Consider the following 27,750-nt stretch of genomic DNA (forward strand, 5'->3'; position numbering starts at 1 on the left):
ACTTTTTTATACGCAAATACATACATAGGTACATATATATATATATATATATATATATATATATATATATATATATATATGTGTGTGTGGGTGTGTGTATATATATATATGAATATATATGTGTATATACATAAACATATATACGTTTATATATATATATGTTTGTATATATATCCATGCTCTATATTTATAGAATGTAATTATTTATTTTTGCGATAGTTTTTATCGATTATAAAATTTCATATTTTTCAAACAACCTTGTTGCGTGTCTTCCCTTCAGACTTTTTGCTTATAATGTTTTTTTCTTCTTTCTTTATTATACACAAACATATCTATAAATGTACACATATATATGCACTTTTCCGTCCTTCTACCGCCTTATATACACACATATGTATGCACACACGCACACACACACACACACACACACACACACACACACACATATATATATATATATATGTATATTTGTATTTCTTTCTTGAACTCCCTTTCGCCACTTCCTCTCTTTTTCGAGTCGTGATTCTACTAAGGTCTGGAATTACTGCTATTACTCTCAATGTCTTCGATTTCGTCTTCAGATGGAACATCTTGGCTTCTCCTGTCTTCCTCGATTCCAAGTCGAACGTCGGGTGACGCCTTGTGGTTCTCACGAATAAGTGTGGCGACCGACTCTTTTGAGGCCTTCCTGCTATTTGGCGTGTCTAAGGAACTGCTAAATGCCTTCAAGCGAGTCTTTTTGGTGCTTCTCGGTTCCACTGAAAAGAGAAAAACCAAAGAAAAATGTAGAAACATTTTTTTCAGTTTAGAATCATTATTGAAACAGAGTTCTGAATAGCCATCTATTATTTATTAACTATCATAGACAAATAGATTAAATAATATTCACCCACAATTTGACTCGTCAAAGATACCACTCATAAATCGTTGCTAGTATTTACGAATCTTTCAGCAATAAAACCATGATTTAGCCTTCAGTCAATTCTTTTCCACTAAATTCAAGTTAGGAATATCAAATATGGACAGTTTGTGATCATCTCATCAGTACGAGATGTGATTCTATATTATACTTTGGGCTCTAATGTCATTCATAATAACATAATGTAATCAATAATCATATACTATAATTACATATAATTTATATAATGTAATATAATTTATATGAGATAATAATATAATAAATAACTTATAATATATAAATAATATATAATATAATAAGATATAATATAATTTATATAAGATATAATATAATTTATATAAGATAATATAGTTTATATAAGAGAATATAATTTATAAAAATATAATATATAATAATTTATACTGAGCAGAACGCATATGAATATTTTATCCTCATTCAATTCACACTTGAAAACGGCGTGCAAAACTGTCAACAATTGACACTTTCTTTTATAGGAACTATCTGAATTTTGGCTGTGATGACCCTGTTCAATTAATATTCTGGGGTTTATTTTCATGTACATCATTTTTGAGAAAATAAAATCAACAGAAAGGTGAGAGTTTATATATGGTGAGTATGAAGCTCATTTCAGATAATATCTCCTATTGATGATCACTAAAATATTCCCATATATCATTGAAAGACAATTGAACAAAGATTGATTATGACTGAAACTTAAAGTCAGACATAAGTTGAGCGTTTATCTGTACCAAGTATAGATTGCATTTCTGCTGTTGTTAAAAAATGACGACACATTAATATGAGCATATTTTTATTATCGGTAATGTTAGATGTACGCACAAAAATTAGACGATTTTATTCTTTTTACCCGACGTATTTCTAGAAAATATTCTAACCAGAAAGATATCAGGGAAACAAATGCCAACATGAATCGTCTGATTCATACGAAAGTAGTGATGCTGACCAACATCAGCAACAACTGCATCCCCATTCTACCCGGAAAATGTGGCGTAACTGTAGTCGTTTTAGTAGATGGGTGTGTGCGCTTGGTTTTTAGTATCATCTGGTAAAAATCGAAGTTTCTAGAAATATTATTAATAATAATAATAATAATAATAATAATAATAATAATAATAATAATAATAATAATTGGTATTATAATTTAATAATAACAATTGTTAATGATAAAAATAATAATATTAACAATAACAATAATAATTGTTATTATTATTTAATAATAATAATTTTTATTAATAATAATAATAATAATAATAATAATAATAATATGATAATATTAACGATAATAATAACAATAATAATTGGTATCATTATTTAATAATGATAATAATTGTTGTTTTTATTTAATAATAATTGTTATTATTATAATTATTAATAATAGTAATAATAATGATAATAATAACAATAATAACAACAATAATAATAACAACAATAATAATTGTTCTTATTAATAAAATAATAATAATAATAACTGTTATTATTATTTACTACTACTACTACTAATACTAATAATAATAACAATAATAATATAAGAATTTGAAGAGAAGAATCCTAAGCTATTTTATTCTTTTATTTTGAGAAATCTTATTTGTGAGTCTCCAAGTTGTGTTACTGTGTCTTCATTCGTACATGTATTATGAAGTTTATTTGCAGTAAAACAATAAAACAGTAAAACTGAAAACATAATTTTTGAATGATAAGGATTTGTGTAAATACTCGATATTTAGAAACGACGCAGATTCAATGCAATGACGTAGAAAGTTTGTTCTGTCAGTCTTTTTCAATCTTCTTATCGTATTTTCCATCATTCGACTGAAAAGTCTTTATTCTCGACCTTGGTACGCAGTGACTCATTAGCATAAAAATCATTAGTCTCGAGATTCAGTTATATTTGAAAAAAAATGCATATTAATTTTTATTTGCCGCCGTATTATTCAATTAACACATCAAATAATTTATAGCTTAATAAGTGTTTATAATTCACACTGTATTTTACTTCAACCCTTACCCTCATTGTGTATCATCGTTTCTCTTCTCTTTCACTCTGGATTCAAAGGTAATATATAAATGAATATATAAGATTTTAAGATAGTTTATGATAAAGGAAATATCCTCACAAGCAGTAATACTATGCAACTCGTAGCTGGATAAAAGATACCAAAGATTGAGAGATAAAAAAGGAGACAAAGATAACTACAGCGAGTAGAAAGAGACTAAATTTATATGTGTTTTTTTTTATTTTTACATGTAACATTTTTGCAAACTCATTTTTTAATTAACCCAAGCTCAATAGGTGACACATCGTGTAACATTTTTTTTAATATACAAATTCCGTTCTAATTAAATTTGGAGGGAAGATTAGTGATTTTTTCCGCATTATTATAAAGTACAGAAAGAATAATTAGTTTTCTCATACATTTTTTTTCTTCAATTTTTGTGTGTGATCGTTGGGTACGAGAAAATTCACATTCTATATAGCTTTTAAGGAATTGCAAAAAAGTTGGCGTCGTGATGTAAGCAGTTACAACTTTCCAGAGAAAGACAAATAACTTTCAAGCTTGTACAAAACCGACTTCGCATACTAAAACTTAGTTTGTGGTTAGTTTCGGTTAGTTTATAGTAAGGGTGAGGATAAGATTAGGGTTAGGATTGAGTTAGGGTTAGGATAGGGTTAGGGTTAAAAACAGTTTTATTTGTATTTTGTATTGCATCCATTAACGTTAATGTTAACGAACAATATCGTCACTTCTATCAGGAAAAACTGGCATCAATGTGTTAATTGGCCGCTCACTACAGAATTAAATATGACATGTTCGACTAAGAAAACGTAAAATGTTGAAAATACTGACGACAAAACTTTTATAGGAGAATTATAATAGTAGACAAATTATTTTTAAAGAATTAGATATAAAAGATACTGATAGACATAGTGTTTACAGTAAAAATATTGCACATAAATTATATTTGTAGACAAGTTGTAGTAGATAAATTATATTTGTAGACAAGTTGTAGTAGATAAATTATATTTGTAGAAAAATGATTATTGAGAAAGTTTATTCCAGACAATTTGTTGTTATTACGAGTCCTGACAAATTACTGGTAACTGGTAACTGACGGTCATCAGCCTGAGATGAAAGCGAAAGGCAGAAAATTGCAATAAAAATAATACTTTATTTTGTCTATTCAACAAATAAACAAGTTCACACTCTTGTAAACTATTCTATAATCGCTGTGTCCAGTTGAAATTTTATTTCTCCTCTGGCACCATTTTGCGTTGTAAGAAAAAGCGTTCTAGAATACTACCTGTGTATAAGACACATGGCGTTTCTCGTAGTTTTCATAAATTCCTCCCTCAACAATGTCGGCCTCAGTTGTCCGTGCACAACAATGGATAGTAGTTTAAGACAACATATAATTTCATAGTCATATAAATAATTTGGCCGGAATTGAATTCGTAGACATGTTTTGTAGATAAATTAGATCATCTTTAAATAGATACTAGCAAACAAATTATTTAGATAAATAAAACCACCGGGAAGAACAGTTTGAAGAAAACAAAGGTCAATGCAGCAAAAAAATGTTCAGAATTTAGTTAAGAAATATTTTTAAATACCGACACTTTGATAGTCACCTTAATTATGACTTTTTTTACTTTTCAAAATATAAGCATATATGGAGAGGCAAAACGTGACTCTTTATTAAGTGCACAACATACACCCATATACAAACACATATTCACAACATACAAACATATATTCATAACATAAACACATATACAAACATATTCACTGGAGGGAATGTTGGTTGTGAAAGGAAATTAAAAAGAAATAAGGATTACATTACAGTTATGGTTGGTATTTCCTGACGATTGCACAGAGATAGACATGACGAATTGGAGGCGGACAGTGACACTGGCCCAGACCCAGCTGATGAAACAGAATGATAAGGGTGATAATAATAATAATAGTGAGGAGAACGACGACGTAAAAGAAAAAGAAGGGGATTAGAACGAATGTAGAAAGGAAAACAAGTGGGAAAAGAGGACAAAAATGGATTTTGGAAAAGAAGAAGCAGATGATAACGAACGGACAAAGAAAATAAAAGATGAGCGAGAAAATAGAAATCAAACCATTTGAAGATTGGAAGCCGAATTAGGAGAACGGAAGTAAAACAACAAAGATGTAGAAAAAAATAAGGAAACCGAAGGGCAATCACATAACACAAATGTAAAATTGTGTAAAGCAAGAAGTAGAAGGAGAGAAAGGAGGTAATATATGAAAGAATAAAGAAAAAGTTTAAGAAGTAATAAAAAGATAGAAGTGAAAACATATGAAATGGAAAAAGTATGAAAGGGAAAAAATAGGCGATGTTTATGTAGGAAGAGACGATTATGATGAAGATGGTGATGTTGGCGATGACAAAGCGGAGAGTCCCGTGGTCAGGTATGGCGATGACGATGAGACGACCATGTGAGAGTGATGATAGTAGTGATTACGTTGCGTGAAAAGAATAGAGATGAGTAGGTGTTTAGAAATCAATCCAGTCGACATAGATATAGATGGCGATAATGACAGCAATGTTTATGATGGAGATAAAAATGGCGGTGACGATGATGAGGACATCAAGGACAAAAAGAAAAGGACGAGGAGGAATGTGGATTAAATGGCAAAACAGAATAAAAGACAGATTGGAGGGAGACAAAAAGGTGGACGAGGAAAAGACAATATAAAGGAGGAGGAGTAAAATTAGGGTGAATAAGGAGAATCAAGATAAAATAATGGATAGGAGGTGGAGTAAAATAGAAAAAAGGAGTAAGAAAAAGAATCAAATAAAGTTGGGAAAGAAGAGTTAAGGAGTAGGAGAAAAAAGTACAAAAAAAGTTAGTCGTGATTGTGATGATGGTCATGGTGATCGATATTCCAGGCGACGGGCACAGGTAGCAGCCATGATTGAGGCAGGATCATTTGATGGTGTCGATGATAATGATGCCAAGGTGATGCGAACCATGGGCGCGATGCAAGCGATGATGACGAAAATTCAGATGATGATGATGAGATGGAGAGCGGCAATGGAAGAAGAAAGAAAAACAATAATGAAAAAGGTAGCATTATTAAAAAATATATAAGAATTAATAAAAATACTAACAAATATATGGCACAAGTATTCGATAGTTTTAATGCTATAAACACTCAACACATTCAAGGGAATCAGATATGTTTCCACTTTGATATATTAGCAAGACAGATTTCGCTATCTAAATTTGCCACACAACGTTTTAAGAATGCAATATACTTTGCAACAATTGCTTCTGATATCGACCTATCATCCTCATAAGACAGATCCAAACTAATCATCTAGAACTATTCACTATAGTTGCAAATTAGTAGCTGGTCCTTTGCTAGGCTAATACCATACTAAGAATACATATAGCATCTGACCAGGCTCATCATTTCTTAACTTCGGTGATCTTACGAGATGTGATTATAAACATATATTTTTAATCAGGTCAAATACATCCTATATACATTTAGAATAAAATGGACAAATTCAGAAATAGTACTGAAACAAATTTATTTTTATGACATTTTTGTGGTATATCTTATGAAGTATTTTAGTATTTCGCGTGTATATTCTGTGCGATTTACAAACAAAAAGCTAAAAGGTTGATGTAATAGTAGTCATTGAACTATGATTTACACAAAAAGGCATAATAAATAAATCTCTTTTGAAAACTAGCACCCTCTAATGATAATACACTAGCAGTGAAGTGACAATGGGGGTATAGTTGTAGAATATATTATGTAAAACTATATAAGATGCAGGTAAATTCATTAAAGGTGGAGCCAGAATAAAAACAATGAATGCCGAACATAGCAGAAAAACAAATAAAAGAAAATGGTTGAAGTTGCCACTAAAACGTCAAATTGATTGTTGAAGTGCCCAGCAATCTAAGTTAGTTTTTGTAGATTTTTATGGTAAGTTAGTTGGAAAAGGATGTACACATTGCAGTACCAAACAAGGTATACATATATTTTTGTTGAGAGATTCCTCCGTATACATAGCGATTAGAGCTTACTAGCAGGAGGTTAAGTTTAAGGGAATGTGTGTATATCCATACCAAGTTACGTTTAAGGGAATGTGTGTATATCCATACCAAATTAAGTTTAAGGGAATGTGTGTATATCCATACCAAGTAAAGTTTAAGGAATGTGTGTATATCCATACCAAGTTAAGTTTAAAGGAATGTGTGTATATCCATACAAAATTAAGTTCAAGGGAATGTGTGGATATCAATACCAAGTTAAGTTTAAGAGAATGTGTGTATATCCATACCAAGTTAAGTCTAAGGGAATGTGTGTATATCCATACCAAATTAAGTTTAAGGGAATGTGTGTATATCCATACACAATTAAGTTTAAAGGAATGTGTGTATATCCATACCAAGTTAAGTCTAAGGGAATGTGTGCATATCTACACCAAGTTAAGTTTAAGGGAATGTGTGTATATCCATACCAAGTAAAGTTTAAGGGAATGTGTGCATATCAATACCAAGTAAAGTTAAACGGAATGTGTGTATATCCATACCAAGTAAAGTTTAAGAGAATGTGTGTATATCCATAACAAATTAAGTTTAAGGGAATGTGTGTATATCCATACCAAGTTAAGTTTAAGGGAATGTGTGCATATCCATACCAAGTTGAGGCTAAGTGAATGTGTGTATATCCATAACAAGATAAGTCTAAGGGAATGTGTGTATATCCATACCAAGTTAAGTCTAAGGGAATGTGTGTATATACATACCAAGTAAAGTTTAAGGGAATGTGTGCATATCCACACCAAGTTAAGTTTAAGGAAATGTGTGTATATCCATACAAAATTAAGTCTAAGGGAATGTGTGTATATCCATACCAAGTTAAGTCTAAGGGAATGTGTGTATATCCATACCAAGATAAGTCTAAGGGAATGTGTGTATATCCATACAAAATTAAGTTTAAGGAAATGTGTGCATATCCATACCAAGTAATGTTTAAGGGAATGTGTGCATATCCATACCAAGTAAAGTTTAAGGGAATGTGTGTATATCCATACCAAGTTAAGTTTAAGGGAGTGTGTGTATATCCATACCAAATAAAGTGTAAGGGAATGTGTGTATATCCATACCAAGATAAGTCTAAGGGAATGTGTGTATATCCATACAAAATTAAGTCTAAGGGAATGTGTTTATATCCATACCAAGTTAAGTCTAAGGGAATGTGTGTATATCCATACCAAGTAAAGTTTAAGGGAATGTGTGCATATCCATACCAAATTAAGTTTAAGAGAATGTGTATATCCATACAAAGTTAAGTTTAAGTGAATGTGTGCATATCCATACCAAGTAAAGTTTAAGAGAATGTGTGTATATCCATACCAAATTAAGTTTAAGGGAATGTGTGTATATCCATACCAAGTTAAGTTTAAAGGAATGTGTGTATATCCATACAAAATTAAGTTCAAGGGAATGTGTGGATATCCATACCAAGTTAAGTTTAAGAGAATGTGTGTATATCCATACCAAGTTAAGTCTAAGGGAATGTGTGTATATCCATACCAAATTAAGTTTAAGGGAATGTGTGTATATCCATACACAATTAAGTTTAAAGGAATGTGTGTATATCCATACCAAGTTAAGTCTAAGGGAATGTGTGCATATCTACACCAAGTCAAGTTTAAGGGAATGTGTGTATATCCATACCAAGTAAAGTTTAAGGGAATGTGTGCATATCAATACCAAGTAAAGTTAAACGGAATGTGTGTATATCCATACCAAGTAAAGTTTAAGAGAATGTGTGTATATCCATAACAAATTAAGTTTAAGGGAATGTGTGTATATCCATACCAAGTTAAGTTTAAGGGAATGTGTGCATATCCATACCAAGTTGAGGCTAAGTGAATGTGTGTATATCCATAACAAGATAAGTCTAAGGGAATGTGTGTATATCCATACCAAGTTAAGTCTAAGGGAATGTGTGTATATACATACCAAGTAAAGTTTAAGGGAATGTGTGCATATCCACACCAAGTTAAGTTTAAGGAAATGTATGTATATCCATACAAAATTAAGTCTAAGGGAATGTGTGTATATCCATACCAAGTTAAGTCTAAGGGAATGTGTGTATATCCATACCAAGATAAGTCTAAGGGAATGTGTGTATATCCATACAAAATTAAGTTTAAGGAAATGTGTGCATATCCATACCAAGTAATGTTTAAGGGAATGTGTGCATATCCATACCAAGTAAAGTTTAAGGGAATGTGTGTATATCCATACCAAGTTAAGTTTAAGGGAGTGTGTGTATATCCATACCAAATAAAGTGTAAGGGAATGTGTGTATATCCATACCAAGATAAGTCTAAGGGAATGTGTGTATATCCATACAAAATTAAGTCTAAGGGAATGTGTTTATATCCATACCAAGTTAAGTCTAAGGGAATGTGTGTATATCCATACCAAGTAAAGTTTAAGGGAATGTGTGCATATCCATACCAAATTAAGTTTAAGAGAATGTGTATATCCATACCAAGTTAAGTTTAAGTGAATGTGTGCATATCTATACCAAGTAAAGTTTAAGAGAATGTGTATATCCATACCAAATTAAGTTTAAGGGAATGTGTGTATATCCATACCAAATTAAGTTTAAGGGAATGTGTTTATATCCATACCAAATTAAGTTTAAGGGAATGTGTGCATATCCATACCACGTTAAGTTTAAGGGAATATGTGCATATCCATACCAAGTAAAGTTTAAGAGAATGTGTGTATATCCATACCAAATTAAGTTTAAGGGAATGTATGTATATCCATACCAAATTTAGTTTAAGGGAATGTGTGTATATCCATACCAAATTATGTTTAAGGGAATGTGTGTATATCCATACCAAATTAAGTTTAAGGGAATGTGTGTATATCCATACCAAATTAAGTTTAAGGGAATGTATGTATATCCATACCAAATTTAGTTTAAGGGAATGTGTGTATATGCATACCAAATTAAGTTTAAGGTAATGTGTGTATATCCATACCAAGTAAAGTTTAAGGGAATGTGTGTATATCCATATCAAGTGAAGTCTAAGGGAATATGTGTATATCCATATCAAGTGAAGTCTAAGGGAATGTGTGTATATCCATACTAAATTAAGTGTAAGAGAATGTGTGTATATCCATACCAAATTAAGTTTAAGGGAAAGTGTGTTTATCCATAACAAGTTAAGTTTAAGGGAATGTGTGCATATCCGTACTAAGTTAAGTTTAAGGGAATGTGTGCATATCCATACTAAATTAAAGTAAAAGAGAATGTGTGTATATCCATACCAAGTTAAGTAAGTATATCCATACAAAGTTAAGTTTAAGGGAATGTGTGTATATCCATACCAAATTAAGTTTAAGGGAATGTGTATATATCTATACCAAATAAAGTTTAAGAAAATTTGTGTATATCCATACCAAATTAAGTTTAAGGGAATGTGTGTATATCCATACCAAGTAAAGTTTAAGGGAATGTGTGCATATCCATACTAAGTTAAGTTTAAGGGAATGTGTGCATATCCATACTAAGTTAAGTTTAAGGGAATGTGTGCATATCCATACCAAGTAAAGTTTAAGGGAATGTGTGCATATCCATACCAATTTAAGCTTAAGGGAATGTGTGTATATCCATATCAAATTAAGTTTTAGAGAATGTGTGTATATCCATACCAAATTAAGTTTTAGGGAATGTGTGCATATCCTTACCAAATTAAGTTTAAGGTAATGTGTGCATATCCATACCAAGTAAAGTTTAAGAGAATGTGTGCATATCCATACCAAGTTAAGTTTAAGGGTATGTGTGAATATCCATACCAAGTTAAGTAAGTATATCCATACAAAGTTAAGTTTAATTGAATGTGTGTATATCCATACCAAATTAAGTTTAAGGGAATGTGTGTATATCCATACAAAATTAAGTTTAAGGGAATGTGTATATATCCATACAAAGTAAAGTTTAAGGGAATGTGTGCATATCCATACCAAGTAAAGTTTAAGGGAATGCGTGCATATCCATACAAAATTGAAGTTAAGGGAATGTGTGTATATCACAACCAAATTAAGTTTAAGGGAATGTGTATATATCCATACTAAATAAAGTTTAAGAGAATGTGTGTATATCCATACCAAATTAAGTTTAAGGGAATGTGTGTATATCCAGACCAAGTTAAGTTTAAGGGAATGTGTGTATATCCACACCAAGTAAAGGTTTAGGGAATGTGTGCATATCCATACCAAGTTAAGTTTAAGGGAATGTGTGCATATCCATACCAAATTAATTTTAAGGGAATGTGTGTATATCCATACCAAATTAATTTTAAGGGAATGTGTGTATATCCACACCAAGTAAAGGTTTAGGGAATGTGTGTATATCCATACCAAGTAAAGTTTAAGGGAATGTGTGCATATCCATACCAAATTAAGTTTAAGGGAATGTGTGTATATCCATACCAAATTAATTTTAAGGGAATGTGTGTATATCCATACCAAGTTAAGTTTAAGGGAATGTGTGTATATTCATACCAAGTTAAGTCTAAGGGAATGTGTGCATATCCATACCAAGTTAAGTTTAAGGGAATGTGTGTATATCCATACCAAGTAAAGTTTAAGGGAATGTGTGTATATCCATAACAAGTTAAGTTTAAGGGAATGTGTGTATATCCATACAAAATTAAGTTTAATGGAATGTGTATATCCATACCAAGTTAAGTTTAAGGTAATGTGTGTATATCCATACCAAGTTAAGTCTAAGGGAATGTGTGTATATTCATACCAAGTTAAGTTTAAGGGAATGTGTGTATATCCATACCAAATTAAGTTTAAGGGAATGTGTATATCCATACCAAATTAAGTTTAAGAGAATGTGTATATCCATACCAAATTACGTTTAAGGGAATGTGTGCATATGCACACCAAGTTAAGTTTAAGGGAATGTGTGTATATCCATACCAAGTTAAGTTTAAGAGAATGTGTATATCCATACCAAATTAAGTTTAAGGGAATGTGTGTATATTCATACCAAGTTAAGTTTAAGGGAATGTGTGTATATCCATACCAAGTTAAGTTTAAGGGAATGTGTGTATATCCATACCAAGTTAAGTTTAAGGGAATGTGTGCATATCCATACCAAGTAAAGTTTAAGGGAATGTTTGCATATCCATACCAAATTAAGCTTAAAGGAATGTGTGTATATCCATACCAAATTAAGTTTAAGGGAATGTGTGTATATCCATACCAAGTAAAGTTTAAGGGAATGTGTGTATATCCATACCAAGTTAAGTTTAAGGGAATGTGTGTATATCCATACCAAATAAAGTTTAAGGGAATGTGTGCATATCCATACCATATTAAGTTTAAGGGAATATCTGTATATCTATACCAAATTAAGTTTAAGGGAATATGTGTATATCCATACCAAATTAAGTTTAAGGGAATGTGTGTATATCCATAACAAGTTATGTTTAAGGGAATTTGTATATATCCATACCAAGGTAAGTCTAAGGGAATGTGTGTATATCCATACCAAGTTAAGTTTAAGGGAATGCCAAGTTAAGTGCATATCAACAGCAACTCGAAAACCTAGAGTCTTTTGGCTTCACTGATAGATATTGATATGTAGGATATGTATCGATACGGCATCTGTTTTTTTATCGGTGAAGTTTTATTATCAGTGAAGTTTTATTGTCGGTGAAGTAATAGGGAAATCATTTAAGAGCATATGCAGGGGGGATCATAAAGATGCCGTCAATAACTATCAGTTAAAGTGGTACTATGGTACCAACTAGAATCGAGCTCGATACCCGCAGATTACCAGTCAACGTCACAATCTGCTTAACCATAATCAGAATCTACTAAATCATCGCGAAGATCATTTACGACATCGTATCACGATGACTTTATCTTTTCGTGACAATGTAAACTAAAAAGAGTTTAAGATATGCGAAAGATATATCTCTGCTATCGCTTAAGATGAAGTAGCGAAAGCTTCTCATCGTTTAACAGAAAGGTTTTGACGTTTTTCTTTGATAATGAAACACTCAGGATAACTGAGATCCCTTGTTATTATTATCTTTAGGGATATATACCCAGTTTGGAACCTTTGCTTTTTGTTTGTATTTTAATTTTTGCTTCCTAAGCGGTGAAACGGAGATAAATATTACCTACCTCTTATTTTTGTTTTTTAACAGAAATATATATTATATTTATTTCATTATTTTTTTTATTTATAGTATTATATATTTAATAATATAAAAAATTAAAAATATTTTTACGTGCATACAATATATCTATGGACACGTGTTTCTGAGTATCACCTGTCATCAATAATGGATCAATCATTGTTCCGCCCTCAGCGGAAACTCGGTAGCTGGTACCGAAAGATTCAGCTTCTAGGCCAAGATAACAGGGCCCTAATTGCACTGAATAATAAGAATGCTAGTGCATGTGTTAGTAATACTGCGATAAGTAAATGAGTAGTTTCATTGGTGGAGGACACGATAACCACATGAATAATTGTTTTAACAATCAATTATTGAGTTTTGGTTAAAATGACATCAAAATGTGTAGCTTTCAAGTTCAAATGCTGATAGTTCAATAGAATTTAATCGTTCGAGTAGGAAAAATGGGGGGGTGCTACGAATATGGTATTTTGCTGACAAAAGAGAAATTGTTTTAAATCTTTGTCAAAGGAAAATTATATAATTTTAATATTAAATAAAATCTATTTTGGAAGAATTTAGAAACTCGTGGCAAAAATTTATTGGCCCACAAAGGACGATCACATCCCAGTGTACACGCAGAGTTACATAAAGACGCAGTAGACAGTGCAGTCATAGATGCGAGATGCGCAGAGACGGAGACAGCAGATACACTCTAAGAGAGGCAGATGTAGAAACTGCTGAAATGATGGTAATGCAGACAGAATGCCGATGACACAGGATCAGTAAAGTTGAGATCGAACTCAGATGACTCGCTCAATGCCGTATCAAAAACCTGTCTCGGAATGAAACAGTCCACCCGAAGAAAAAAAAAACGAACTGAAAACTCCCCTGAAGGAAATCGTTCGAAATCGATCGAAATGATAAAAAAGACAATTCTGACCATCGACAGAGAAACCCAACAGTTGACAATTTTATACTCGCTGCTGTCATTTAAATATTGTTCCTTTTCGTTTTGTTAAACGTTGTTGGGATAAATGCGCTGTGCTGATCACCTGTTTTCCAATCTAATCACTGTTCACCAAAAGCTTGCGTGTTTGTTGATTTTTGCTTGTGTCTTTTTTGCCTAAAGCCAGAAGAATGACATAAACACATTTGAGAGAAACTTCTGAAAACTATTACAGACCTAAATAATAAGAGAATCATATTTTGTACAATTGCGAATGACTTCTGTTTAACATACTACATCCATTTACTGGGTCCGTATACACTAGCTGATAGATAGTTCACCCACGATTAAAACTTTTCGTTATAACTAGTGACCTAAAAAGGCTATAACAATCAACAAGGATAAAACTCACGATTACATTATCAGCCGTGTAGCATTTCATTAATGAGCCACGACGCCTTGTCAGATTTCAAGCATGGATTTATAGCTTTTAAATGTAAGATCTGCTGTAGTTATTTCCACACACACACACGCGTGCGCGCACACACACGCACAAACACACACACACACACACACACACACATATATATATATTTATATAGATTGATGTTGTGTGTTTGTTTTTGTTAGCAATACTTATTGAATGAATTCAATTATTTATATGGAAGCGCATTTTACCTAAATACGTGTGGCGGATAAATTTCCCTTTAATTCCCACTCGCATTTAGGTAAAATGCGCTTCCATATAATAGTTGAATTCATTAAATAAGTTTCGGTAAAAGCTTCTTATCACCGGGTCCCGATTTCGAATCTCCCTAAACTCAACCACTCTGATGAGTCGTGGACGACGCAACACGTGTCAGTGGATAATTATATTTTAAAAAGAATATATATATAAATATAACGTGTATATATACCACTATGATTGTTATACGTACCCCCATATATATATATATATATATATATATATATATATATATATATATATATATATATATATATATATATATATATATATATGTACTAGACTATCCGTGACCCGTTATATTAGCTATGGAATCAATGTATGAGCGTGACACTTGTGACGTAAAGAACATTTTTTTGTGTCAGAACAGAAACATTTGTATGAAAGTATATTAAAATGAAAAATGAATATCGATAGATTTCTATGAGTCTTTCTGTTTATAATTGTTTATTTTTGAAAAAAAAAAACTTACAGGCATTGAATTATAAGTGGTTTGCCATACTTATAGGTACATGTGCACTGAACAGATACCATAATACTTCACATTTTTTATATATCTTTTTTAAATGAAATTGTTAGTTGAAAGTACAGAATAGTTAACAGCACCCCCCCCATGTCAAGAATGTTTTTTTTAAATAGAAAATGAAAATAAAATGTAACTTAAAAAAATGTTTTCGGATTTATTTAGTTAAGAGTGTAGATAAAAAAGTTCCAAGTGTATTAAAAAATGGAGGAGAAAATGTAAAAAAAGGAAGGCGGTGGGTAAATCGCTGTTGTAAAATGCTCTTATGGTTGTCAACGGGTTAAAGTATATTTATTTGTAAAAAAATTGCGTCAAAATAACTTAAACGTAATACGGAAATGAACGATGTAAAAAAAAAAACAGAAAGTATTAGCAATTGTTTATTTGGATAATTTAAACGCGAAAAAAAAAACAATTTGGACGTTGAAGACATACACATTAAAACAATACGTTTTATTGTCGCGTTGAGTATTTATTTGTAACGCAAATTAAAAAAAACATATTTTCGGGGTTATTTATTTATGCTGGTAGTATAGAAGAAAATGTATGAATGTTTTTTAAGAAAAGTGTATTAAAAATAGAAAAATAAATTAACAAAAAAAAAAGAAGAAAGACGGTGGGTGAATCGTCGTTGTAAATTGTTGTTAACGGGTTAAAGTTTATTTATTTGTAAGAAAATTGCGACAGTAGAGTTGTAATACAGAATAGTTGCAAAACATGCCCACCCTTCCCATGTTAAATAATAAGTTCTAAATAATTATGCAAATATTTTAGTGAGCAAGTCAAATTCTGCAAAAGTAAGGATTTGTGTTTATTTGTTTACGCTGTTATGGGTTTCTGTTTATGTAAGCATGCGCAGCCGGAACTCGTAAACCGGATGTGGGGTTACCACACCCGTTACAAGGTCATTTGTGTTTTATAATTATATATATATATATATATATATATATATATATATATATATATATATATATATATATATATATATATACAGCAGGCCGCCCGGCATTGCACGGTCGTAAAATTCGCTTAAATGTGATATTTTTTATTAATGCAGATTTCGTATTTATTATTATACTAGACTACCCGTGGCCCGTTGGGTCAGTATCTTATATTAGCTATGGAATTCATGTGACACTTGTGACGTATAGAAAATATTTTTTTTTTTACATAACAGAAACATTTCTATGAAAGTATATTAAAATGAAAAATCACGGACGGATCACTCAAACATGAAAAAAAAAATCTCCCTATTCGTGTAAAGTTACCTATATAATCGCTCAACATCGAAAATTAAACATGATTTTCATACGAATCGAACGCCGACGAAATTCATTTAACAGCAAAAACGCACACCGATGAGAAATATAAGAATGAAAAACCCATATTGGAATCCTTCAACCAAGTTATAGAAACTTAAAATCTAAAAACAAATAATTAATAAAACCTGAAGCAAAAAAATAAAACCTAAATAAATAAAATAAAATAAAACTTATATGGAAACAGATTAGTAAATGTGTCAACAAATTCACCGTTCTCAGACAACTATTTTGTATCTAGAAATGTAAACAAAAAATAAAAAAGAAGGAAGGAAGGAAGGAAGGAAGGAAAAGAACGGATAGAGAGTAGTAGTTGTAGTAGTCTTGGCTTTATTACAATTGTTCTTATGTCTGTCAACGGGTTAAAGTTCTTTAGTTGTAAGAAAATAGCGACAGTATAGTTGTAATAAAGAATTGTTGCAAAACACCCTTACTCTTCCCATGTTAAATAATAATTTCGAAATAATAGCGTTAATATTTCAGTGCGCAGGTCAAAATCTGCAAAAGAAGCGATTTATGTTTATTTGTTTACGTTGTTATGGGTTAATGTTTATGCGCGCATTCGCAACCGGATGTCGTAAACCGGAAAGTGGGTTACATCACTCGTTACAAGGTCATTTGAGTTTTATAATTATATAGATTATATTGGAACCAATATATAATAATGATTGAAAATTTTTTTAAAAATTGACTCGTGCGCCACCAATAAGAATCGAAACCAAACCATTTAGCTTACGATTTACTTTTCCATTTGGTGTTAATACTTGAGCTATTAAGATATGTTTTCTGCAAGGCTAAAAATGAAAACATTTTATGTTACGCATGCATATTCGTAATGCCGTCGTTTGACCTTCACTTGGAAAATTCTAATTCTTTTTAGCTTTCACAGTTTGCACCGATTTTCCCCGGCTAAAACCCTAATATATAATTTCGCATGGGTTCGAATACCCTGGATATTCGACCAAATACTGACAGGGCAATTTGGTAGACAAAATTTCTTAAACAAATATATTTACGCATACATAATTATATTATATGGAAAAATGCGCGCATGAAAAGTAATATTCTTGAGATTTTATTAAACCTGGAAAAGTAAAGGACAAGAAATTCAACCTGGAAAAGTAAAGAACAAGATATTCTAGTAAAGTAAAAAATAAGAATTTTTTAGACTTAAAATATTGCAGCTAAAAATAAAATTTGAATATTGATAAATATTTTATTTATTATTTGCATATGTTGTTGTTTATTGTTGAGTTAGAACGGGTGTCAGTCGCTGGATTGAACTTATTTCCCCCCTATTATTTGCATATATTTATGTAGTGAAAATTGTTTGAATAAAATTAATTCATTAGTTAGTTAGTAGATGGAATTAATAATTTTATAATTTACATAAAAATGAATTAAATGATCCTGATTATGATATAAGAAAATTATTAATTTTTATGCAAATTATAAAATTATTAATTCCATCTACTAACTAACTAACTAATGAATTAATTTTATTCAAACAATTTTCACTACATAAATATATGCAAATAATAGGGAAGTTCAATCCAGCGACTGACACCCTTTCTAACTCAACAATAAACAACAACATATGCAAATAATAAATAAAATATTTATCAATATTTAAATTTTATTTTTAGCTGCAATATTTTAAGTCTAAAAAATTCTTATTTTTTACTTTACTAGAATATCTTGTTCTTTACTTTTCCAGGTTGAATTTCTTGTCCTTTACTTTTCCAGGTTTTATAAAATCTTAAGAATATTACTTTTCATGCGCGCATTTTTCCATATAATCCATGATTTTTCCAGGCATTGCTATTGTATTAATATATAAATTTATAATATTTATTAATGATTGTCAAAAAATAGCTCTCAAACACACATTTATGCAATATTTATCATTCAATCACAGTAGTTCCGAGCCAGGGTCTCTACCGAGACCGCGGTTCATGAATTCGTGATCTGTATAGAGCGTAAACTAACAAAAAAGAAGATGGCACTCGGTGTCTTTTTAGATATCGTTGGAGCTTTTGACAACATACCCTTCAGTAGTATGTTCAAGTCGCTACGAGAACTCAATGTGCCACCAGTACTCATCCGATGAATTGAGTATATGGTGAGACACAGAACAGTTCAAGTAGAACTACTGAGGGCAACTGTTAAAAGGGAAGTAGTTAAATGGAATCCCCAAAGTGGGATTTTATCACCTTTACTATGGAACTGTATGCTGAATACTCTTTTAAAGGAGTTAAAAGTAGGAATATTTATGCCCAGGCTGATGCTGATGACATCGCAGTGCTGGTCGCGGGTTCAAAAGCATCATTGGTCAGACGCATTGCCAAAATGGGACTACATTTTTCATCAAATGTGATAACGAAAACTTTGAGTTCATTCAAAGAATATGTATATCATAGAATTCACTAATATCGATAAATTCACTAATTATCGATAAATTCACCATTTTTTGCTATAAAATCATAAGGAGCGTTAAAAAAAATAGTTATTAAAAAAAAGTTCGGTTTTTTAATTATAAAAAAAACGATACACGGGATTGAACCTAAAATCTTTCCACCAACCCCCGGTACTCTAACCGTTACGCTAACATGTCATATTGGCAAAATCGCAGTAAAAAATATTTATATACAAAAAAAGTTATGCAAAATAAAAAAAGTGTTAGTCACTTATGTACTTACTCTCCTGTTTGTGAACCCACATATTTTGTTGTAACTTTTTTTCTACTGAACCAATTTTCGAAATTTTTTTTTCAAAATGTAGCTAATGAGGTGTTCTATCCAACTATATAACCTGTTTGAAATTTGGTTGCGAACAGAATTAGTGGTGGGGGTTTGAATGTGTCTCGATTCATTCAATTTCGGACTTAAGCATATATTCAACCACTACCGTGGTTGAATGATATATATATATATATATATATATATATATATATATATATAATTGCATGTTGTATCCACGTGTATTCCTTAGAAAGTATATATATGAATAAAAAAGAATGCGAAAAGTATAAAAGCTTATAACTTTTCTTTATTCGTTTTCAATTGGTGACGTGCAGGAATACAAAATAATATTATGAAAAAAAATTAAAAAACTTTTTTTATAAGTACATAATTTTCGACCGATACATTCACTACACCGATGAAGACTGAAGGATCGGTCGAAAATAATGTGCTTATAAAAAAGTTTTTTAATTTTTTTTTCATAATATTATTTTGTATTCCTGCACGTCACCAAATGAAAACGAATAAAGAAAAGTTATAAGCTTTTATACTTCTCGTATTCTTTTTTATTCATATATATATATATATATATAATCTCTGATTTTAAAAACATAAAGCGGGAGACCAGTACCCGCATTAAGCTGGTCTGTAGATTAACTTGTTGCTGGCTAGCTTGTTCTTGCTTGTTGTTGGATCTCAACATTTTGAACCTAGAGACTTAGCTGACATACAAAGCTAAGACTCTGTAACATCATCTGTGTATAGATACTCCCTCAGGCATTTGTCTATAAAAATGGTTCTGTGGCGATGGAAGTCATTTTTTGGCCTTATGTACTTTAATTGTCTGAGGGAGTAGCGCTCGTCTGACAAGACGTTGCAATCATATATATATATATATATATATATATATATATTGTCAGAAACTCTACTATAACAACGTGCCTCTCACTACCTTTGTTTTAGACCAATCAAATGGGTCGATTTATTTATCGCGGACCGATTCGCTTTAGCGGGTTTTTGCATGCATTTTTTCAGTTTCAGAAAAGAGTTGAGAAGAACTCACGCTCCGCATATGAGGTATTTGAGCTCCTTTAACCTTCGTCTCCTTGATTTTATTATATTTGTCACCTTGAGACTTTATTTTAAGTTTAAATATGTAGGCTCGCTTATTATTTTATGTGTCTACCGAATATTAATTATGTGCTTGTGTAATGTCGACTGAAAACGAGAATTGAATCCTTTCACCACTCCATTCAACGCCTGTAATCACCGATCTTCGAAGAAAGATCCACCTGTATCCAGTTTCTGTTGAAGATAAAAGACTATCACCTTTCAATGTTGTTAGCAGTTCTATTCAGAGGCAAAATGGGCATTCTTTTTTAACAAGGAAATTTTTTAAACAAGGGACTCATAAAATTTGTATTGAATTTTAAGGTAGGCCTTTGTTGTACTTCGTCTTTTTTCCACTGTTTTGGAGTTTATGAAAATAATATTTTACAATATATATATATATATATATATATATATATATATATATATATATATATATGGTAATCTGTAAAAATATTGTTAGAGCAATTAAGCTACATAAAAGGCTTCCACGTTTCATCATTGTATGGAATAATTGTTCATTTTAGCCTAACGAATCCCTATAGGAATTAAACCGGAAGCCCTTACGTAGCTTAGTTGCTATAAATATATGTTAGAGTTTAGGATAGCATCTTATAACCATTATATTAAGGAGAGTTTACTTTAGCAGCAACCTTGCATAGATATATTATCCAGCTGTACCCCAACTCATTGCGTTATTCATGTATAGCTCCGCAAAAGAACAGTTTAAGATGCAGAACTAATTACCCTTAGTCCTTAATTTTACCTCTTCGCCGTTTCTCGTTTTTCTTCTGCTCTGTCTCCTTCTTTGAATTCTTTATATTTTCTTTCAATGGGAAATTATTTTATCTAGTTTTCAATCGATTTTACACATTTTACCCCTAAAGTCGCGTGTTAAATATCTTACCTTTCTTAAGCCGTCGGAGATTATTTTGTTCATCTAAATATTAACGTCTATGATTTTTCATAAACTCGTGTGATTTACGTTGACCTCGGAGACAATCTTGCATCTCTACTCTGAAAGTTTCCTGCAACTAAATCCTGGATTTAAATCCTAAAGAAACATTTCATCTCAGCATCTTTATCAATATACAACCTGGACCTAATTTATGAATGGATATTATCAATATACAACCTGGACATAATTTATGAATGAATATTATCAATATACAACCATGACCTAATTTATGAATGGATATTATCAATATAAAACCTGGACATAATTTATGAATGGATATTATCAATATACAACCTGAACATAATTTATGAATGGATATTATCAATATACAACCTGGACCTAATTTATGAATGGATATAATCAATATACAACCTGGACCTAATTTATGAATGGATATTATCAATATATAGCCTGGACCTAATTTATGAATGGATATTATCTCCCAAATGCAGTCCTCTTTCTATATGCACCCCATCTTAGTGACTAACCCTAACCTCCGTTTTAGTATAAAAAAGTAACACCTATCTTATATTCCGGCAAATCCACTTCACCGTATGCTCTTCTTCCATCTTCATTCCATGTTTTTATTTTTATTTGTATGTTTATTATTATCCTTATTTATTTGTTAGATTTTATGTTTATCTTATTTTTATTTTTACATTTCCTTCCTATTGTACTCCGAGCTGGACGTCGCATTTCTCCATATCTGTAACCGTCTGATGAGAAGCATAATTTGAAATATATTGGTATAAATATTGTTTATAAACCCCTTTTCCATTAGGTTATTTTTCCTTATTGAAGTGATTAATAAATTCATACCTACCTATATTTATGTTATTTGTTTATAATTTTATTCTATGTTTATGCTCCACCCCATATGTTGAGCTTCTTATATGTGTATCTCTAATTGTTCATACTCTTTAAAGTCATTTATACACTCTCTTAAGCTTTATCTACTTATCCTAATATGTCTAATAAGGAATACTACCTCTCAATTAAAAACAGCCCATTCCTTTCCAAAGATCCTTATCTTCCCAAATTCATTTTACAATTATTAAATTTATTTATAATGTGAGATAATTCCTGCAACCCTAAATCTACCTACTCATACTGATTCCCAAATACTCTCTCTGAATATAATGAAAAAATCTGAAAGACAGCCTAAAGCCAACATCTTTTACCAAGCATAACGAACATTTAGAAGAATTTGAAAAAGCCTCATTAAATCTAGTCAAATAATTTAGTTTAAGAAAAACAAGTAACATCCAAACTTAAAAGTAAAAAATGAACGATTTTGTAAAATTAAAATTAAATTAGCATAATTTGTCCCTGCTGAGGAAACCAAGAATTTTTACAAACTGGACTAGTCACCCTATACAAATTTACAGAGTAAAATAAATCTTATAAAATCTCCCCCGTACACATTAGACCTTATTAATAACAAAGCTACAGTCCCTATAACACCAAGAATATTATGAATTATACAGAAATCCTGACATCAGCTACATTCACATTTTCCCTTCCAATAAGGAAGATGAAATAGAGCATTACAATATGTTTACGGAATAGTTCAATACCAACTCCTCTATCAAACTAAATATATCCCTTCAAATCAGAACTGGGGAAAATTAGTAAAAGAATCCTAGATAGAATTAGTTCTAAAACTCCGATTTTCACTTTGTCAATCATCCGTCAATGTAGTAGACTGCTTCTTGAATTTTAAAGATAAAACTAGTTTTAACTTCATATAATTCGACATATCTATATATCTATAAAAGTGAAAGTATCTGTCTGGCTGTCTGCGTGTCTGTGTACATTTCCCTACGCAATAACTCTGTCAATTTTAAGTCTACACACTCGAAATTTGATATACAGGGTACTGAGATTGATTTTCGGCCAGACATTTGGCTGTTAAGGGGTCAAAGTTCAACGATTTGACCTTTCAAAACTCTACCAAACTCCTCCGACAATTTGGCGTATAAACACTTGAAATTTTAGATATAGATTCCTTGGACATGGATCTAACTTAATAACTCAATTGGAGCCAAAAACTATAAATTTTAAGGGGTCATAAAAGGGGTCAAAGTGAAAAACATTGACTTTTTTTTTGCTCATCATACACCCCCAAACACCCAGGCAACGCCGGGCAACGATGCTAGTTATCAATATTTCCAATCCTATTAAATAAAACACTTATCCTAGCTAAAAAGAACTCGGATCCTTCTGAATGCGAAATTAATTCTTCTACCAAGAAAACCCCTTCTATATTTCCTTTTAACCTTTGTACCAGAATGGACAACCCTGAAACCTTCGATATACTGATAAAGAGGAGCTTCTGACTAGGCCCAGATTACTGATCTCTTTGGATTATTTTCCCTGCATTAGTTGAGATCTAAATTCAAAGATAGAGATCTGTAGGGCAGTTTATACCGACACAACACACAAGAGTTAGACCTAAATTATACAACAAGACAACCAATGAACTGAAGAATTTATTTGGGGACTTTGGCTTGCTATAACCATCAACAAGGAAACATACTTAGAAGAAAAAATATATGGTTTAACTCTTATACAATAATATAAAAAACAGACATTTCTAGCAGTTTTTAATCGTTAAAAACTTCTTTAAACACCCGCATATATACAACAAACATTCTATAAAAATTTATTTCCCACCATACCCAACTTAGCTCAGACAATAATAACATCTATTCATAAAAGTAAAAATGCTAAATGCATTTAAACAACAATTAACTTCATTTCATCAAACCAATTGATTCTGCTTATCAATCTCATATATCTACATAACCAATGTTGCACTAACAATGTCTTTCCATTTCTGAGCACTATATTAGAGCACTGCATCTGCGTTTCGATTCCCCCGCTTGAACAAACCGCAATTAAATTTTAAACGTTACAGAAACCCAGATCTCTGGATTTCTCTCCACGCGTATTACCGTAAACCGCCATTTTGCCATTTCTCAACCATATCGACTTCTTTGAGTTTAGCTTAACTCTTTAATACATGCCGTTTATTTAGTTACCCTAGATTCAAATTTTAAATTCTATCTTCCCCAAAGGCTAATCATAGCCAATACACTTGCCGACTTTTAAGATTCTGACATCGATATATAAATAAGAGCATACGCCTCTCGTCACTTTACGCACCTACTAGCACCCCTAACCTACCCTATTGCTACTGCTTATATGCTTCTCCCCAAGCACCACTGTGACTAAGAATAACTCACTAGAGAGGTCGAAATAAGCATATTTTTCTTGTGAAAGAACCACCCTTACCTCTCCTCCTGTAATTGCTCTTTAACCTTTCCTTCCCCTTTTCGCTGTTACACGATTTCCCCTCCTCTCTGCCTCCCTCTTAGAATTCCTTTATATTTTCTTCTATGTTTATTTTCATGTTTATATATTTACATCCTTCCTAATGTACTTTAAGCTAGATGTGGCATTTCCCATATCTAGATTACTCTAGCTCCTTTCTCCTCTTCTGATGAGAAGTGTTAGGCTTGAAAATGTCTAGGTATATAGAGTGTTGATGGTTTTACTTATTGAACTGACAAATAAATTCATGTATACTTATATTTATCTCATATTGTCAATAATTTCATTATGTATATATACAGTATTTTTTTGTATTTGTATATGTACTTGTATTTGTATATATATATATATATATATATACATGTATATATGTATTTGTATGTATAGATTTTAAGTATTAGATTTAAATTCATCTAGGAAAATCAGTGACGTTAGTTCTTTTAAATAGCATCCATTGTGTGTTCTTTATAAATAAGTTCATTCTTTTGTTGTATTTTTAGTCCAATTTTTTGCGAATCAAATTTTATGTACATCTCTAGGAATAGTACGTTAATCGATACTCCAATCTTTAATTAATTGTAGATACGAAGGTATTTAAACTGATGCTAAAATAAGACAAGACATAAAAACAATAAGTCACATAGAAACACAATTTTTGTTGACAGTACCCGTAAATAAGGAAGATGAAATAGAGCATTGAAATATGTTTAACACGTGAGGAGTCTAATGAAATGCACTAAGAGGATCAGTGAAACTACTATAAAACATTTCGTTTTTAACCACAAACTATTTCGGTGCAAATTGGATGCTAATACATACGCTAATATTTATGACAACATAACATTTGTTTTCAAAAACAGTCTAATAAGCCCGAAAGTGATAAATTGAACATACTTCTTTGAACCTTTGAACCAAGTTCCTTATATGGTTTTGAGCCTGTTAGTAAAGAGAAAAAGCACATTCATCTAATAAATCATAAAAAAATATATATTTTAATAATGTAAATATTTACAATTTCGATATATATATATATATATATATATATATATATATATATATATATATATATATGATAAAAATTTGTGACGCGTTGGGTAAGCTATTGAGTTACGATAAAGTTGTTGGTATCATAAAAATGTAAGCCAAAAATGCAAATTAAAAAAAACAAAATCACAAACTAGTATATTTTTTACCTACGTGTACGGTCAGCAATTCCTGATTAAAGAGTGCTATTACTTGTCTTGATACTCTTTTCAATCTTGAATTTAATAGCTAGTGCCATTATATTTGACTGTGACAAAAATACAAAGAGACGGAGAAAAAAAAGAGAGAGACAGTAAGAGGGCAAGAGGTCAGCGAGAAAGAGTGAGAGCGATAGGCAATAACTCAGGATAAGTTTTTTTTTTGTTTTTTTTTACACAGTGATCACCACTTATCAAGGCCCGGAAGCCACTCAGGGATAAGGGTTATTGCAAGTACATTAAGTTAGTGAGGAGATTGGCTGAAGTGTTTACTTAAGGGGGGCGGTTCATTAGGAATTTGTTAACATTGGACTTGAAGACATTCAAGTTGTAGTCCGGAGGGAAGCAGGCAGACGGAACAGAGTTCCACAGGCGTGCAGTTCTAAGAAAGAAGCTTTGTTCATGGAATCCGCGTTTTGATTTAGGCACAGATATAGAGTGGGGGAAATTTTTCACAGTGGATTCAGCTAGACGGGTGTTTTTCGTGAAAGATTGGCGAGGAGGGACCAGAGATTGGAGTTCAGACGAGCATCTGCCATGGAAATAACGATAAAACAAGGACAGGCTCGCAACGTCTCTTCTGTTGGGAGAGAGGTTGCAGGGTAGAGAAAAGGGCATCCCCCACTAAGACACGAAGTCTATTTTGTACTCTGTCAAGGCAGGATAGGCTGTTTTTAGCAGCTCCTGCCCAGATATGGCAACAGTATTCCATCCTTGGGCGTACTTGGCTTTTATATAGATAGAGAATTGCATCAGTAGTGAGATATCTTCTGGAGCGGTAGAAGGATCCCGCCATCTTTCCAGCGACCTTGGCAACAGACTTGATGTACGTGTTCCATTTCAGATCAGAAGTAAAGGTCAAGCCCAAGTTACGAGAATTAGTTAATTTTTAAAACGTGTGCATATATAGCATATATGTTTCTTTATGTGAATTATTGTAAAAATACTCCCATTTTTGTAACTTTAATTTTTTTTAGTTAAAAAATAGGATGTATTACTTTTTTTAAAAAATTCTAAATATAACATAATATATAAATGTAATATTCATAATTAATTAAGCACTCTGCAACGATAAATTCAATATATATATATATATATATATATATATATATATATATATATATATATATATATATTGAATACTTAATATATTTTTTCTCTCCACATTCGTTTTACATTCCAGTTTATTAGGAACATCTATTCGTGTCTATGATTTATTTAGCGGCAAGGAAAGACGTGTAAGATCATATACTGAAAAATTAACAAAACATCGGATGTGGTAATTTGTTTAAATCACTCTACGTTGTAGTAATTGTGTTTAAAGGCTATGACAATGCAGTCTTGTAGCAGAACATTGTTACGTACCAGACGATGAAGTAAAATATTTTCAATTGTAAGGTATTCATTTACCAACATTCTTAGTCGCACTTGGTTTGTAGTGTGGTATGAAGTCCCCAAATTGTGGGAGTATAACAAATTATGGCTGTAGATTAATCCCATATTACGGTTTTTGTAATGATACTCATATATATATATATATATATATATATATATATATATATATATATATGTGTGTGTGTGTGTGTGTGTGTGTGTGTGTGTGTGTGTGTGTGTGCGTGCGTGTGTGTGTGTGCTTGTCTGTGTATATTTTCCTACCAAATAACTGTCA

General features: G+C 31.4%; 1 protein-coding gene across 4 annotated transcripts in view; it reads right to left on the bottom strand.

Annotated features, from left to right (window-relative positions):
* LOC145266480 (uncharacterized) overlaps positions 1-27,750 on the bottom strand; it is a 788,679-nt gene that overhangs the window by 24,715 nt on the left and 736,214 nt on the right. For 3 of the 4 annotated variants that reach the window (XM_080122199.1, XM_080122196.1, XM_080122197.1), the window contains one exon: positions 555-758. In XM_080122199.1, the coding sequence (XP_079978325.1) occupies positions 555-758 (204 nt within the window). Of the gene's footprint in view, positions 1-554; positions 759-25,734; positions 25,777-27,750 lie in introns of all 4 variants that reach the window. The other variant, XM_080122198.1, reaches the window with a different exon arrangement.

This window comes from Euprymna scolopes, chromosome 41 (genome assembly GCF_053919585.1).
Source record: "Euprymna scolopes isolate OS-2025 chromosome 41, ASM5391958v1, whole genome shotgun sequence".
Lineage (NCBI taxonomy): Eukaryota > Metazoa > Mollusca > Cephalopoda > Sepiida > Sepiolidae > Euprymna > Euprymna scolopes.